The 18,118-nt window shown below is 33.8% G+C and overlaps 2 protein-coding genes across 2 annotated transcripts; both read right to left on the bottom strand.

Moving 5' to 3' along the window:
• Window positions 1-3,142: 3,142 nt before the first annotated feature.
• On the bottom strand, window positions 3,143-3,792 carry LOC108206675 (14 kDa proline-rich protein DC2.15). The gene has a single exon (XM_017377053.2). The coding sequence runs from the start codon at window positions 3,688-3,690 to the stop codon at window positions 3,277-3,279; it is 414 nt and encodes a 137-aa protein (XP_017232542.1). The 5' UTR covers window positions 3,691-3,792; the 3' UTR covers window positions 3,143-3,276.
• A 7,792-nt stretch (window positions 3,793-11,584) lies between these two features.
• LOC108206847 (14 kDa proline-rich protein DC2.15) lies at window positions 11,585-15,037 on the bottom strand. Its single transcript, XM_017377265.2, has 2 exons — window positions 14,543-15,037; window positions 11,585-11,761 (listed from the first exon to the last, which is right to left on the bottom strand). The coding sequence occupies exons 1-2, from the start codon at window positions 14,950-14,952 to the stop codon at window positions 11,758-11,760; spliced, it is 414 nt and encodes a 137-aa protein (XP_017232754.1). The 5' UTR covers window positions 14,953-15,037; the 3' UTR covers window positions 11,585-11,757.
• Between the last annotated feature and the right edge of the window lie 3,081 nt (window positions 15,038-18,118).

The raw sequence follows: 18,118 nt of genomic DNA, 5'->3' as shown, positions 1-18,118 counted from the left end.
GTAGAATGATCAATAATAAACACTCAAACAGTAATTAGTGTTGTGCCCAGCAGTAAAATGATAATCGATCTGAAGTAATAATAATACAATAATTGTTTGAGCAGGACTGGATAGCCCAAGTGGTGGGACGTTTATCCTCTGTTGTTTTAGAACACCCGGGTTCAACTCTAACTCTGACTCATTCGAGAAGTATTAGAACAAATACTCATTTCTAACACATATAAGTCTAAATTGTTGAGAAGTATTAGAACAGATACTCATTTCTAAGACATATAAGTCTAAATTGTCAACAAGCCTATCACCAATTTAAGAACTATCTACAGCTGACAACACTTCGGGCTTTAATTTTACCTTTGTGACAATGTGTTACTTTTCCCATGTATAATTGTTGGAACTTGAGTTGAACCTTGACTCTAACTGTCACGGGAATCATTAACACCAAACAATACACGGGAATATGAAGATAAACATATTCGTACAGGTTTATTTGATTATTCTGTAAGGTGGTCAGGGTATGGACCAACCCTGCCCTAGAAAGAATCCTGGAGACATAAAAGGTTAAAGAAGAAAATTTAAATGGGACGTAATAGAAAAAGTTACAAAAGTATTATATATATATGGTTCATCTTGTAGTGTTTTATATAAGCGATTTCGAACAATAATAAACGGAAATGCGTGACATGCTTTCTTCAGAAAACTGAGGTTGTGTTCACCGAGTGGAATGGAGGGAAGATAGAATGAATTTTATACTCTAATATGATGTTGGTAAGAGAAAGTTTTCAAAATTTCCATTCCTTCCATCATTCCATTAATGCTACTATATTACTAAAATTCTAACCCACATCCACGTGTTTTGGATGAATGCTCAATCCATTTCTACATCATGTTTTTTTACCATCTTTATCACAAGATATTTAAACTCATTCATATTTAGTCATTATTATCTCATATTTTCCCATAAAATTTCTATATAATTTCTCATTACATTCTACTCCTCATTCCATTCCATATAAGTGAACACAGTCTTAGATATGTGTTCACTTGGATGGAATGGAATGGAGGGAGAATGAAATAAATTTTGCACTCTAACATTTTATTTGTTAGAGTACAAAAACCGACCGAATCTCAAAAAACTGGTCAATTATGGTTGGTCAGATTTAAAAAGCTCCCGCCGCTTATGTGATAAACCCGACCAAGGTGAGCTAACCGACCGACAACCACCTCTTTTGGTTAAATCGACCACCTTCACCGGCCGGTTATGTGGTCGGTTCTAATAGGCCATAGCTTCTTCTCGAATAGACCCGATCATTGGGTTAAACACCATAACCGACCACATTTGACCTTTTTGGTCAAACACCATAACCGACCACCAATCCGCTCGATTATATGTGCACACATGGCACTTGCGTCTAAGTGGCACCGGCCGGCAATGTAGGTCCCATTTGTGTACGTTTTTTGCACCAGTTAAAACCAACTACCGCGATGATGGATTTTATATATTAAATACGACCAATATGTCTAAACCGACCAGGCTAAAACTGACTATCACTGAATATTGTCTAACGGAGAGATTTCTCGTAGTTATATTAATAATAGGTTGGGAGTAAAGTGATAGTGATATATATATATATATATATGTGTGTGTGTGACGGATATAAGGTTGCGATCATAATATTATCCAAGATCATTAACAATAATGTAATTTTATATAATATTTTGGTGAAATTTATACTGAAAGCAATCTAATTCCGTCTTTTCGTAATAATTCTTTATCAATTATCCTTTTCTCATTACAATGAATGCTTTATATTATATACAAAAATTTTTTTAGCAATACTTTATTGGACATGTACTTATATTTACCTGCATTATACAATATTATTTGGTTGTCATTATTATGTGGTTAGGAAAAAGTTTTAAAACAACATTTAGGGCTTAAAACTTGATATATTAAAATTTTCTGGTAAGGCTTTATATAGAAATACATCTTTTACAATACATATAATTAAATTCTTATCTATGCTCCCTTTTCCTATTCAAAATACAGTTGATTTCACTTATATGGTCAATCATTTCTGTATATTAATTAGTAAATAGTAATATCTTTATAGTAATGAATACATGAATCACAAAAGAAATTATAATTCTCATTTATGATGATTTTATCTATTTGTATATTGAATCAATGGTTCATATATATGTAGTGAAAATAGCGTATAAATTTTATAATTTACAAAATTTATTCCGCTATTAGTATCCATAAGCCACTAGTGTAAGTTGACAGAATACTAAACAATTTTTTTCATTAAATCGCCTGATACAAACAAATGAATATATTGTTCACCCAACAATACCACAACGAGAAACAAAAGTGAAAAACACAAAGAATCAATCCACAGAGAATAAATATCCCCAGCTGATGAGGCTAGCAATTTTAGGCTTAAAGCCTAAACAAAAAGGCTGTAAATTAAGGCTAAAAACTGTTTCTCATTTAAGCCGAAAAATGTCTGTTATATTAGATCGAAGTCGGCAAAAGTTAGAAGTAGCATTAGCCAAACATGCACAATAAGTCAGAAACTGGCTTAAAGTCAGAGTCGATAAACTAAATGTCATAAGTTAGTTTGAGTTATCTTTTTGAGTAACCTAATTTATTAAAACCTCTCTTTTCGATAAAAGTTATCCAAATATTATTATTATTATTATTATTATTATTATTATTATTATTATTATTATTATTATTATATTTTTAATAATATTTAAATGATTAATAAGTCAAAATTATCCGAACAGAAATTTTAAACACCTAACTAATTTATCGCATTAAGTCATATGTCATAATTTTGAATTCAATCAAAAAGACTTGGATGGGTATAATGTTGAATTACAAGAGTTTTTTCAATGAAAATTTACAAGATCAATAGATCGCCAGTATTATTTGTGAAAAGGACAAATAATATTTTATAATGATGTCCATACACACACATATATATATATGGATGTTTCGAATTAAAAATCATACTTTAAATTTATCATAATTGAGTTTATTGGTGGAGGAGATAAGATCCTATGTAATAATATATGAAATTCTTAACAATTTCCAAATTTTAGTATTCACCCGTGACACAATACCTGCACCGGGGACTTCAGTGTTCTTTAAATAATTTCAATAAAAACCAAATGAATTGCTGCAATCAGAAATAGCACACTTTACAATAATGAAATACACAAAGAACGAAATCCAGAAAGCAGATCACAGTCCATCTCTCACAAGAAATTTTAGGTACATTCGAAGCCATTGGGGACTTGCTTGCCGCAGTTGTTTAGAACTAAGCTGAGGGCAATAGGAAGATTGAGATTCTTTCCCAGTATGTTGGCTTTAATGGCAGTGCAAAGGCACACCGCGGCCTCGAGGTTGACAAGGCCTTCAAGGAGGCTGCAGCATGGGAGTGTTGGTGGAGCTCCAATCACAACATTGTGCACCAAGTTGAGCACATCAGCACAGACACCTAACTTTAGGGCATCTCTAGGGCATTTTCCTGCAGATGGATAAGGAGTGGGAGTTGGTTTGGGAGTGGGCTTGGGCTTAGGCTTATAAGGATCAGGGCATTTTTCAGTGGAACTGACCAAGGCAAAGAAGAGAATGTTGAGAGTGAAAAAGAGAGCTACTGAAGCACTGTTCTTGGAACCCATCTCTCAAACTACAGAAAGGCTAATGAGAACTATTGTTGATCAGGCTTAGAAGAATGTTTATGTTGTGATGGAAAGGATTGTGATTAGTGATGAATTTATAGGGGAGTTTCTCTGATAAGTTCGTGAAATTGAGCTGTCAAGCACATTAAATGAAGAGATATTTTTGGAGGCTATATGGCTGAATAATACATAAACAGCTTGACATGTTCTTGTCACATATCAATAATTGATGTCTCGTGAACTGATTTAGAGGAAGTATAGTCTGATTTATAAACTGCTTCTTGAAGTGAATAAGTACTTAATGAAACAATAGGGGTCATTTATATGAAAAGAATTGGTTAAATGACCTTTTAACCCTCAATGTTCGCCATGTGTCTCGATACAGTCTCAATATTTTAACTTGGCGGATTCAACCCTCCAAATGTCTGATATGTTCCGATTAGCCCTCATACCAAAATATGGTATATAACGGATGGACAACCATGACATTTCACATTTGTGGGCATTAAACTTAAGGGTTAAAAGGAACATCTAATGTATTATAATGTATTCTTTAGGGGTTGAAAGAAACATCTAATGTATCCTTTAGGGGTTAAGAGCAATGAGAAAACTTTATCTTTAATAGAATTGTCAAGTTTAACCTTTGTTATATACTGTTTTTTTGCTTCCTCATGGTATGAGGGCTAATCAAAACATATCGGATACTTGGAGTGGCCGAGTTAAAACAGTAAGGCCGCATCGGCACACCCCCAAACATCTAGGGTTAAAAGGACATTAAGCCAAAAGATTTCAGTTTGGGGTATTATTGATTGAATTTGGCATGGAAAAAATAGTTCTAAGAGTGTTAGGTTCCTGATGTAAAAGCCTGGTTTTAACATTGCTTGCTCTTTATATCATTTGACATAGCTTTGTTAATTTTTAGTATATTTTGACATGTTCATAAAGACATCAATTCTGATCTATATCATGAGTCTAATATTCTTCCGTATTATATGTTTATGATTCTCCTTAACCTCCTAATGTAGCAAAATATCATATTTAGTTTTTCAATATAATAAGAAATATGAGTTAAATACATCAGTTTTCATAAGCAAATCATTGTCCATGTTCCTTCCCCTTTTACATCGGCTGAAACCGATGTCATATACCCCGACCTTTTTCTACACAGGCGAAGACATCAATTCGGTTAAGAGCCAATGTCTAATTCTAGTAGTGAGTTCTTGCTTTAAAAAAAAAAAAAAAATTGTATGGTATCAGCAAACCGAAATCAACCAGATTAAATATATTTGATTTTTTATCTCTGTAAGGTGGACAAAACCTCCCCGAGAAAGAACTCTTCATTTTACCGGAATTTTGATATTTCCAAGAGGGACCCAGATTAATTATATATTTTACTCCTTCCGTCCAACAATACATGTCTCTTTTGGAAGAATTTTTTGTCTCATAATACCTGTTTACTTTTAGTTTCCAAATGCAAATATATTGACATTATTCCAAAATTTCAATTAATATAGGTTGAATAATAGTCTACATTCATGTATTCATTAGGGTATAAGTGAGAAATTTTTATCTAATTAATGTTTTCTTAATATGCATAATTTTTTTAAAAGAGGCATGTATTGTGGGATGGAGGGAGTATTTAGTTTCATATCCTTAAATTCAAATACTAAAATTTTTGTTAGTCGGTAATCAGTATGTTAATTTTTAACTCCTAGAATTATAATCACACTGATGAACCATTATTTGCCATGTATACTATTTTTATGGATCTTATTTACAAATATACACCCTCTCAAAAATCTTTCAAATATATTACATTTTTTCAATCTTATTTTCAAAAATACTACCTTCTCTAATTCACCTTTTTATTTCTTTACTACTTATTTTTCCTCCTCTCTCACCTCACCCCCACTCTCTCTCTCTCTCCAACAATCAATTAATCACTCTTCAAACCCTCCCTCCTCTTCAACCCGCACTATCATCTTCCTGCCCATCCCCCTCGCCGACGAACTCTCCCACCTCTCCCTATTCTCACGCGCCGCCAAGTCCCGCCTAGGCTCCTCATCTGGTTGCGTCTTTTCGTTCTTTTGTTTGTGATTTGCACCGAGTCACCTCCGAGTCACGCCGAGTAGCTGAGTTGATGTTTGATTCTGCTGGATTTTGCTTCGATTTCTTGAGATTTGTTTGTTGTGTTTTGCTGTGACACCGAGAGTGGCTGATTTCTTGTGTGTTTTCTCTGAGTCCAAGTCGCAGGTCCGAGTCTTGTTCTTCTTTTTGATTGAGTTGTAGTCGAAGAGTTTGTTTGAAGAATGAGTGGCTGGGATAGTTAATTTGAGTAGTCTGTTTCAAAATTGCAAAAGTTGTTGTATTAGTTGTTTTTAGGTCGTAATGTTTGGCCGGTAGGGGTTATTTTTCTGTCTTGCAACCGGTTGTAACCTATTATAGAAACAAATATAATTTCCAAATTTTTTTATTTCAAAGTTGCATTTCTCGTTGCATGTGGTTGTTGCTGGCTGGCAGTTTCAGATGCGGGTTGCCTATGCAACCACCGTAATTTTAAAAAACTGATAGTATTTTCGCAAAAATTCTTCCAAACTTGGTTATGTATAAAAACCCTTAAGTTTAATCATAAAAAATAATTTTATTCAGTTGGACTTTTTATATGTATTTTGAAGAGTTTTAAAAAAATATTACTTCCTCCATTACTATTTTTGGCATTTGACATATATATATATATTATAGTTTAAAAAATAACACTTAACAAAAATATTTAACTTTCATATTAAATTTTTAAAGTTTAGTTTCTAGATTTTTATTTGATATAGATTTTATAATAAAAATATTATATTTAGATGTGATATTTAGCACCTTAAAATCTGTGTCAAAAAATTTAACATGAGTTAAAATAGGATGGAGGAAATATTTCTAAAATTTTACTTTTGTAAATACATTTTTTATGTGTGTGGTCAAAATTCTTAAAAATAGATGTCAAAATATTAAGAAACTAACATATTAGGAATATATATTTTGATAATTGAGCGTCAAAGTATTGAATCCCTCAGGTAAATATTTTATCGTATTTATTTTATCTAATAATCTCATAACTTATTAATTATATTATAATATGTATAATTTATATTATCATATGAAAATTAAAATATGAAAATTTGGGAATTTGAAAAATATACTCATCTTTGAATATTTATTTGTACATATACTAACTTGTCTAAAACCTTACAAATTTACTATATTTTTAAACAATCGATTTATGGCTCGAATAGAATAAATATCACCAAGCCGATGAATATCTAGATGAAGAAAACAATCTATTTATGGCTCGAATAGAATGTTTCCTCTTAATGTGAGCCAGAGTCATGCCCTTTTAGCAAATGATTCCAAATAAAATCTATGGCATTTAAGATATGGTCATTTAAATGTTAGAGGTTTACTGTTATTAGGAAACAAGGATATGATAATTGGGCTGCCCAAAATCAGTAATCTCAGTTTTTGTGAGGGCTGTGTTTATGGAAAACAGAGTAGACAAACATTCACAGTAGGCAAGGCTTGGAGAGCTTCAATATGTTGAGAACTAATTCATGAAGATTTGTGTGGTCCAATGTCTGTAGAAACTTTGGGTGGAAGTCTCTATTTCCTACTTCTTGTTGATGATTAAAGCTGTATGTGTTGGGTCTACTTTTTGAAGTACAAATCTGAGGCATTTGGTTGTTTTAAGAAATTTAAGTCTCTCGTGGAAAAGCGAGGTGAGAGAATGATCAAGACACTTTGAACAAATAGGAGAGGTGAATTCTTGTCACAAGAATTTAATACTTATTGTGAAAATAATGATATATTTCGAGAACTCACAGCACCTCGCAAGCCCCAACAAAATGGCATCGCGTAATGAAAAAATCGCACAATTGTAGAGATGACAAGAAGTATTATGAAAGAAAGAGGCATTCCTAAAATATTTTGGGGTGAAGCTGTTGCTACAGCTGTGTACATTCTGAATATTTGTCCAACCAAGGCAGTGTATAATCAAACTCCATACGAAGCATGGGAAGGTAGTAAGCCTGATGTAAGTCATCTAAGTGTATTTGGTTCGTTGCTTATGTTTTAGTGGATGCTCTATATCGTAAAAATCTTGATGAGAAAGCTACAAAATGCAAATCTATCAATTATAGCATTCCTTCGAAAGCATACAAGTTGTACGATACGGTGAAGGAAAAAGTTATCATCATCAGCAGGGACGTTGTATTTAATGAGGAATCAAGCTGGAATGTTGCTTCTGATCTTGTCGATATTAGTATCAAGTTGCCATCCAAGATGAACCAATTGGTTATTCCAATGTTCCTTCTTGTCTTCCAAATTCACTGGTTAGTGTTGATAAAAAATTTGATGGAAGCGGGTCTCCAGTGAACTCTTCATCCTGTACTCCTTCAAGTGAAACACCTCCAAAAAAATGAAGTCTATTGAGGAGATATATGAATCTCTTCCCTTTGCATTAAATGTGTCGAAACCTAAATCTTTTGAAAAAGCAATTAACACTGAAAATTAGTAGAATGTAATGGTTGAAGAATTGCAAGCTATTGTTCGTAACAAAACATGGGAATTGGTTGATTTACCAGAAGGAAAAACTCTCATTGGTCTCAAATGGGTATATAAGATAAAGCATCATGCAGATGGGATCATCCAAAAGTATATATAAAGCAAGCTCGTGGCGAAAGGGTACGGTCAACAGGAAGGTGTTGACTTTGACGAAACTCTCTTACCGGTGGCTCGTTTTGAAACGGTAAGAACTCTCCTTTGTTTAGCTACTAAAATGAACTTACATGTGCATCAATTTGATCTAAAATCTGCTTTCCCAAATGGGGAGCTAGAAGAGGATGTTTATGTCTCACAGCCTGATGGATTTGTTGTTAATGAGAAGGAGAATAAGGTGTACAAGCTAATTAAAGCTCTTTATGGGTTAAAATAATCACCGAGAGCATGGTACAAGAGAATTGATTCTTACTTTCTACAACATGGTTTCGTCAGGAGCGAAAATGAACCCACTCTATATGTGAAAAGCATGATAATGGCGAATTCTTAGTAATACGCACTTACGTTGATGACATGATCTATTTTGGATCGTCTGAAACTCTTGTTAATGAGTTCAGGTCATGTATGAAAAGTGAGTGTGAGATGTCAGATTTAGGGACATTGCAGTATTTTCTTGGTCTTGAGGTGAAACAAGCAGATGATGGAATATTTGTTGCGCAAAAGAAATATGCTAAAGACCTGCTCTGTAGGTTTCATATGAAAAATTGTAAGGCAGCAGCTACACCTATGAATACCGGTGAAAAATTGTAGGCTTAAGATGGTACACCAATTGCATATACAAGCTATTGCAGAAGTCTGATTGGCGGGCTAAATTATCTGACGCATACACGACTAGATATCATGCACTCTGTGAGTGTGCTATCCAGGTATATGCATAATCGAACAAAGCAACATTTAGGTGCCGCAAAGAGAGTACTTGGTCATATAGCAGGGACGACTGAGTTTGGGATTTGGTATTCAAAAGATGCGGATTTCAAGCTTTTTGGGTATAGCGACAGTGATTGGGTAGGTTGTCTTGATGATAGAAAGAGCACTTCAGGTCATGTTTTTAGCTTTGGGTTCAGGAGAAATTTTATGGAGTTCAAAGAAGTAGGATGTGGTTGCTTTATCTTCGTCGGAGGCTGAATATGTTTAAAGCTTTATGGTTGCAACGTGTGGTGGTTGATATACATCAAAAACAAGATGGTGCAACAGAAATGTATTGTTATAATAAAGCAACAATAGCAATGACAAGAAATCTAGCCTTCCATAGTAGAACCAAACACATCGACATTCATTATCATATTATCCGCAGTCACACAGCAGATGGAGAATTGCAGCTCAAATTTTGTCCAACAAATGAACAAAAAGCTGATATTTTGACGAAGTCGCTTTCTCAAGCTAAGCATTATTATTTCCGAAAACTTCTTGGTGTGATCTGCATGTTTGAAGCAAGGGAGTTAAGTAGTGGAGTATTATGTGGGCAAGTATTTTTAGTTGTTCAGGCTTCCTGATTTCTAGGGTGCTTTTGTGTTCCTATTTCTCCTTACTCCAACAAATGCCTCTACCTCATCTTTGCTCTCAATCTCTTCTCTATCTCAATATGCACTCTCTTCTCCCTCTCCTTATTCCTCCCGCACGAACATCCATTCCTACAGTCGGCCATTATAGACCAACAATCAACATCAACAGCCTCCAATGTACATCCCCTCCTCCGGTTAAAAAACTAATCCCCACACCACCCTTTCGAGCCCCGCATTCGGACACCACCAAGCCCACCAGCACCGCAAACAGAGGCGGAGGGACATGGGGGCCTCTGGGTGCCCATGCCCCCGTAGGTTTCAGAAAAGTGTATATGTTTTTATATGAGATCCATATATTTGACAATATTAATCTACAAAATATTACTCCTTGTGACCCTGGAATGTTAAAAATTGCCCCTAGAATATTAAAAATTAAAAAGTGCCTCCTTGAGTATTGTGTTCTGCCTCCGCCACTGACCGCAAACACGTATATGCATGCACAAAATCATATATACATTTATACAAAATCAAAACATAACAATTGTTACCTGAATTCAGTTTCTTTGAAGGTTGTTGAGTTGCTTTTAATTGATTTTCTCGTTATGTTTTAGTTCATTTCATGGTTACTTTTGTGATATTAGTATTGGCAACGCAGAGGTACTCATTTTCGTCATTTGCAAGTACCTGCAAATTTTCAGTCAAAATTGTATTTGTGGTTGCATATATAGTTGCTAACAGTTGCAAATATGGTTGCATATGCAACCTCCTTATTTTTGTCAATATTTTTTTAAAAAAACATAGTATTTTTGCAATTTGTTTTAAAAAGTGATAATATTTTTGCAATTGTTTTTAAGATGTAGGTATTTATAAAAAATCCTAAAAATCTTAGTAGTCGGGTGGTTGGTATTTAAATTAACTACTAGTTTATGGTTTTTTGTTTTACTCAGACTTGTAGTAAAATTAATTTAAATATTTTCATTTTCTTTGATCAAATTATTTTTTAATTATTTTCATAGCTTCAAATATATATAATATTTGTTTTAATGAAGCAAATGTCAAATTAGAGGTCGGTTTACAGATATTTTATTTTAACATATTCTAATAGGCGTATATATTACAACTAAAATACGTTTGAACAATTTCATTTATATACATCTTTTAGGCATATAATTTTTGAATGAAACTAAATGAGTTGCTACGAGCTCTAAGAAAGAAATATAGATGGAAAAAAAAAAGAAATAAAGATGAAAGAACTTTTATATTTCTAAATTTGATTTCACTGATTGAAGTGAATTACAAATGATGTAGAATATACTTTGTATAGATTCTAGAGAATATTTAAAGAGTTGATACAAAGAACTCTAAATGAACTTGATTACAAGTTGCATGAACATATAATAAATAGATACTCTGAATATGAAAATGAATATGCAAGTGCATGAATTCCAACATTTTTATTTTTATGGATCCATTTATTTAAGATTTATATTGATGCCAATATTATATTTACAGTATGGAACATGGGTTATTTGGATCAAAAAAAATTCAATTAAATGATTGTTAAATAATTCGAAATTTAATTAGCTCGACGAATTACGAAACGGTAATTAATCGGTTATTAATGTTGTTTAATCACCGATTTTCTAAAGAATAATGGGTACTATATATATGAAATTTTACCAGTTTCGAAATTTTAATATTCACAACACAATACTTTCAATTTTGCACATGGGCTTGAGTAGTCTGCAAATTAGTACTCATGAACACAAACTAATAACTACTCTAAGATGACAGAACTCAAAACAAAATTTTCCATTGAATTGCTTCATAAATGACAAAAAAAAAAAATTAATATATTGTTAAGCCAACAATACTGCAATCAGAAACAGCACACTTTACAATAATCAAAAACACAAAGAACAAAATCCAGAAAGCACATCATGATCCTTCTCTCACACTAGAAATTTTAGGTACATTCGAAGCCATTTGGAACTTGCTTGCCGCAGTTGTTAAGAACTAAGCTAAGGGCAATAGGAAGATTGAGGTTCTTTCCCAATATGTTAGCTTTAATGGCAGTGCAAAGGCATACCGCGGCCTCGAGGTTGACGAGGCCTTCAAGAAGGCTGCAGCATGGGAGTGTTGGTGGAGATCCAATCACAACATTGTGCACCAAGTTGAGGACATCAGCACAGACACCTAACTTTAGGGCATCTCTAGGGCATTTTCCTGCAGATGGATAAGGAGTGGGAGTTGGTTTGGGAGTGGGCTTGGGCTTAGGCTTATAAGGATCAGGGCATTTTTCAGTGGAACTCACCAATGCAAAGAAGAGAATGTTAAGGGTGAGAAAGAGAGCTACTGAAGCACTGTTCTTGGACCCCATCTCTCAAACTCAAAGACTAATGAGAACTATTGTTGATCAGAGGCTTAGAAGAGTGTTTATGTTGTAATGGAAAGGATTGTGATTAGTGATGAATTTATAGGGGGTTTCTGTGTGATAAGTTCGTGAAATTGAGCTGTCAAGCACATTAAATGAAGAGATATTTTTGGAGGCTATATGAGTGAATAATACATGAACAACTTGGCATGTTCTTGTCACATATGATCAATAATTGATGTCCCGTGAACTGATATAGAGGAAGCATAGTCTGATTTATAAACAACTTATTGAAGTGAATAAGTACTTAATGAAATAATAAGGGGGGTATTATTGATTGGATTTGGCATTGAGAAAATAGTTCTAAGAGTGTTAGGTTCTCGATTGATGTAAAAGCCTGGTTTTTTAACATGGCTTGCTCTTTATCTCATGATTTAACATAGCTTTGTTTGTAGTATGTTTTGACATGTTCATAATGACAACAATTCTGATCTATGCATGAGTCTAATATTCTTCCGTATTATATATGTTTATAATGCTCCTTAACCTACTAATGTAGAAAGATTTCATATTTAGTTTTACAATATAATTAGAAATATGAGTTAAATACATCAGTTTTCATAAGCAAACCCTTGTCTATGTTCCTTCCCCTTTAACATCGGCTAAAAACCGATGTCATATACCCTTACTTTTCTCTGCACATGCGAAGACATCCGTTTGATTAATAATCGAGGTCTAATGCAATATATCTAGTAGTGAGTTCTCGCTTTTTTTCAAAAAATTGTATGATATGGATCAAGCAAACCGAAATCAACCATATTATATAGTTTACATCTGTTTCGTTCTGTTGTTTCATGCATCATCTTACCGTCAGAAGTTAAATTTTTTCAGATTTCTTTCATTTTTAGGTGTTTAAATTAGTAAAAACGACCCCTAGTCCTACTGATCGATGCTGCACTAGGAAAAGAGCATAAGATCTTGTTGAGCCTTCCTCTAACACCTTCAAATTTTAGATGTGCTAGTTATTATGATTATATTTTCCGACATATATTTTAGACTGCCCCTGACAAATATTTCAGGATTCTTTTATTTGTAATTTATCCACATTCATCTGGTCCGTTTATGAGGGTATTTCTGTATTCATTCTTGACTCTAGCATTGTCACGGGCATCATTAACACCGAATAGAGAACTAGGTGCGTACAGATATATTTGATTAGTCGTCTGTAAGGTAGTCAGGATTGCTGGCGACAAACCCTCCCCGAGAAAAACTCATTTTAGGGGAATTTAAATATTTCCAAGAGGGGCCCAAAAAATAATAGTTTTTCTTATTTTATATCATTAAATTCAAATAATAAAATTTGAGTTAGTCACTACTTTGGTACGTTAAGTTTTAACTTTAGAATTTTAGTCCATGTGCGAAAAATATAATTTTAAGATATCGCAAGTGCATGATCTCTTTTTAATATTTTTAGATTTGTATCATAAGAACTAAAATTATTTTCCCGAATTTCTTAATTATATTAGTTGAAGAAAAGAAAATGTCTTCGGACAATTAGCAAGATGAGCCATTAGGTTTAATATTAAAAAGTAGAAAAATATTACGTATACAAAAATGGGTACAAAATCTTTTAAAAGATGAAACCTGTTAACTTTTGATTGAAATAGAATCCGATATTCACATAAATAACACGAATTAAAACATATCACCTCAATTATATCATGTCATTTTATATAAAAATTTCTTTCCCAATTTTGTAAATTTAGCACACTACTCACCACCATTTAGATACCTAGTCTTTCAGACTTTTTTCACGGAGTTTGAAAAATTTTAACCACGCTTAAAAGTTTACTCTCTCTGACACTCATGTACTCCCTCCGTCCCACAATACTAGTCTCTTTTAGAAGAAATTTTTTCTCATAATACTTGTTCACTTCTAGTTTCCAATGCAACATGCGTAATTTTTCGGAGTTTGAAAAATTTTAACCACGCTTAAAAGTTTACTCTCTCTGACACTCATGTACTCCCTCCGTCCCACAATACTAGTCTCTTTTAGAAGAAATTTTTTCTCATAATACTTGTTCACTTCTAGTTTCCAATGCAACATGCGTAATTTTTTCAAAAGAGACTTGTATTGTGGGACGGAGGAGTATTAAAGTATTCATGACCAAGCCATAAGCCACAAACTAATCTAAGGTGACCGAACTCAAAACAATTTTTTCCATTAAATCACTTCATAAAAGAAAAATAAATGAATATATTGTTAAGCCAACAATACTGCAATCAAAAAACAGCACACTTTACAATAAATCAAAAACACAAAGAACAAAATCCCCAGAAAGCACATCAGGATCCTTCTGTCACACTAGAAATTTAGGTACATTCGAAGCCATTTGGGACTTGCTTGCCGCAGTTGTTTAGAACTAAGCTGAGGGCAATAGGAAGATTGAGATGGATCCCCAGAACGTTGGCTTTAATGGCTGTGCAAAGGCATACCGCGGCCTCGAGGTTGACGAGGCCTTCAAGAAGGCTGCAGCATGGGAGTGTTGGTGGAGATCCAATCACAACATTGTGCACCAAGTTGAGGACATCAGCACAAACACCTAATTTTAGGGCATCCTTAGGGCATTTTCCTGCAGATGGATAAGGAGTGGGAGTTGGCTTGGGAGTGGGCTTGGGCTTAGGCTTATAAGGATCAGGGCATTTTTCAGTGGAACTGACCAAGGCAAAGAAGAGAATGTTGAGGGTGAAAAAGAGAGCTATTGAAGCACTGTTCTTGGAACCCATCTCTCAAACTGCAGAAAGGCTAATGAGGGGTATTGTTAATGCCTAGAAGAGTGTGTTTATGTTGTGATGGAAAGGATTGTGATTAGTGCTGAATTTATAGGAGTTTTCTGTGATAAGTTTGTGAAATTGAGCTGTCATGCACATTAAATATAGAGAAATTTTTGGAGGCTATATGAGTGAATAATACATAAACAACTTGACATGTTCTTGTCACACATATCAATAATTGATGTCCCGTGAACTGAATTAGAGGAAAAACAGATGTTGTTTGGGCAAACCTAAAAGAATTTTAAGTGATTGTTTGAGCAACTTAAAAAAATTGAGTTCTTGTTTAAAATAAAGAAGTGAATTATAAGTGAGAAATAAGTAAGTTAATAAAATATTTTGAAAAGAAGTAGAAGCTGAGAAACTAAGCTGGGGGTGTTTGGGTGAGTTTAAAACAAGTGCTTCTTGCTTAAAGTAATTAAAAGTAAAATAGAAGTTATAAGGAGGTTAACTTATAAGTGATTAAAGTGTTTGGGAAAGAAGTAGAAGCCATGAAACAAAATCTAGTATTCTCAGTTTTTTATAAGTACTTCTTGACTTTTTACACAAAAGGTACGAATAAGTGCTTCTACCTTATAAATCTAAAAGCCGGGCTTAAAAGCCCGGACCAAACACCCTCTAAAGCTAGCATTCTCAACTTTTTAAAGGTGTTTATGCTTATTTACACAAACGGGTAAAAAAAACAGAACCTAAAAGTAACTTTTGCTTCTTTTAAACAAACGGCCGCATAGTCTCTGGTTTGCATTTTTTTTTTCAATTGTAGATAAAATCGTTCATTGGGTATTGTGAGCAGAAATCCTTACCAGGATTACTATGCCTTCCACATAAGCAGCAAAGCAAACTGGAAATACATAAAACACTGAAAGTAGGGGGAGTATTGATAGAATAAAATAAAATCTATATATGGCTTTTAAGTTGGGCGGAAATAGAGGAGGCATTCCGACTAAAGTCTGGCTGAACCATCAAGATTAATCCTCTCTCCATCCCCTCAGCTATTTATTATAAGTTGGGCACAGCTCCTATATATGAAGTATAATTTCATAAATTATTTTAAATATTCATATGATGATAATTTTTTTTGATACTGGTACTTTTGATGTTTCATATAATGTACCAAGTTTTATATTTTGATATTTGATAATTCCGATACTTTGTTTATTAATAAAAGTATATTTTGATATATATGGTTAACGCCCTTATCGAAGATGCTCTGACAATCCCCTGAGACAAATTTGTTTCGAGCTGATTATAACGAACATTATCATCTGCCGAATTATTTATCTACTCAAGTTGGAAATAGTGAATATTTATTTCATCTTAAAATAATACAGACTACTGTGTGTTTGGATCACGTTTTATTTGCTTGTAAAACGATAATTTAATTATGTACATTCGTAGCCATTGGGGACTTGCTTGCCGCAGTTGTTAAGAACTAAGCTGAGTGCAATAGGGATGTTGAGCTTGATTCCCAGAAGGTTGGCTCTTATGGCAGTGCAAAGGCACACCGCGGCCTCGAGGTTGACGAGGCCTTTAAGAAGGCTGCAGCATGGGAGTGTTGGTGGAGCTCCAACCACAACGCCGTTTATTAGCTTGAGGATATCAGCACAAACACCTAATTTCAAGGCGTCCTTGGGACATTTTCCTACCAAGGGCCGGGTCCTGAGAGCCAGCGGAGCTGGAGCTGGAGCTGGTTCGGGTTCGGGACTAGGGCTCATGTCACAGGAACTTACCAGAGAAAAGAAGAGAATGTTCATGGCCAGAAGAAGAGCTACTGAAGCATTGCATTGGGTGGCATTCTCAAATTTATGAAATGTTGTTTGTTGGGACTTGGTTGGAAAGTTTGTAGCTCAGAAAGGGTATTTATGGACTGCAAAAGTTGGCCTTTAGATTACTGGCAAAGTAAACTCCAAAAACCCACGTACTTGGATGCATATAACTTCATGCAAAGGGGATTCTAGAAAGAGACATGAGTGACACGTGTCCCTCCCTAAAAATATTTTTTCACCATTCTAAATTTTGAAAAATTATACAAGTGTCCTCACAAAATAAAAAATATATAGGTGTTTTCCGAAAATTTGCTTAATGTCCTTAAAGTTGGAATCGTAGATCTACACATGCATGCAGACCAAACCTTACTAGTTGATTACCATGCCTTGCACATAAGCAGCAAAGCAAACGAGAAATACATAAAACACTGAAAGGAGGGTTCACTTTAGGTGGAAAATCAGAGAGCTGTTTAAGTGAAATAAAATCTATATATAACTTTAGTTTAGGCCACGAGGCTAATTTCTGCTCAACTTTTGGCTGAACTGGAAACCTAATTAAATTTCTGCTCAAGTTTTGGTTTTTATTAAAATAAGTGATAACAGATTCATTGATATGACTCCCGCTAATTGAATTATTAATATAAAAATTATAATATTAAAATTCATTTTCGGATATTTTCCGGGGTGCAAAGTGAAGACGGAATCTAGCTTGCATGTATACAGAAAGACGTGTGAGTAAGCACTGGACTGCCAAATATGATAATGGACTGTCAAGACGTATATTATTCATGAGACTAGACATTTTTGTAACTCTTTCTTAGAATGCCTCGAATGTCAATCAAAATTTCTGTTTCTGAAACTAGAAAAATGCATACATTCACACTAAATACATATATTATGATGTTTGAATATATCGATAAATTGAGGGGCAACCATTAAAAAAATAATTTGATGAAAAATGTGAAAAGAGAGAACAAAATAATATTTTTTTAGTTATTTAACAATGTCGATATTTTTGCTCTGATAATTGCCAGAAACAAATTTGTTTCGAGCTTATTAAAACATCAGCCCTCAGTATTTCCTTACAAAAGTTGCAGAAAATATTGGACATGTATTATTGCACCTCCTTTGGAGTTCATTCGGGAACTATTACCATCAAATTCAGCTTGTCTACAAGTCGAGCCTAAAATTTATGTTCGAATTTAAATCCTTCACAAAAGGAAACTGTGTTTTTACGAATCAAAAATCTTTTTTTTTTACGAATTAAATCTGAAGTTTAACATTATTCAGAAAACTATTTATAGGCAACTTTTAAATGCATCTTAAAGTTAATTATGACAACAATGCAGGGCAAG

The sequence above is a fragment of the Daucus carota genome, chromosome 2, assembly GCF_001625215.2.
Source record: "Daucus carota subsp. sativus chromosome 2, DH1 v3.0, whole genome shotgun sequence".
Classification (NCBI taxonomy): Eukaryota; Viridiplantae; Streptophyta; class Magnoliopsida; order Apiales; family Apiaceae; genus Daucus; species Daucus carota.
This window is presented reverse-complemented; position numbering and strand designations above follow the sequence as displayed.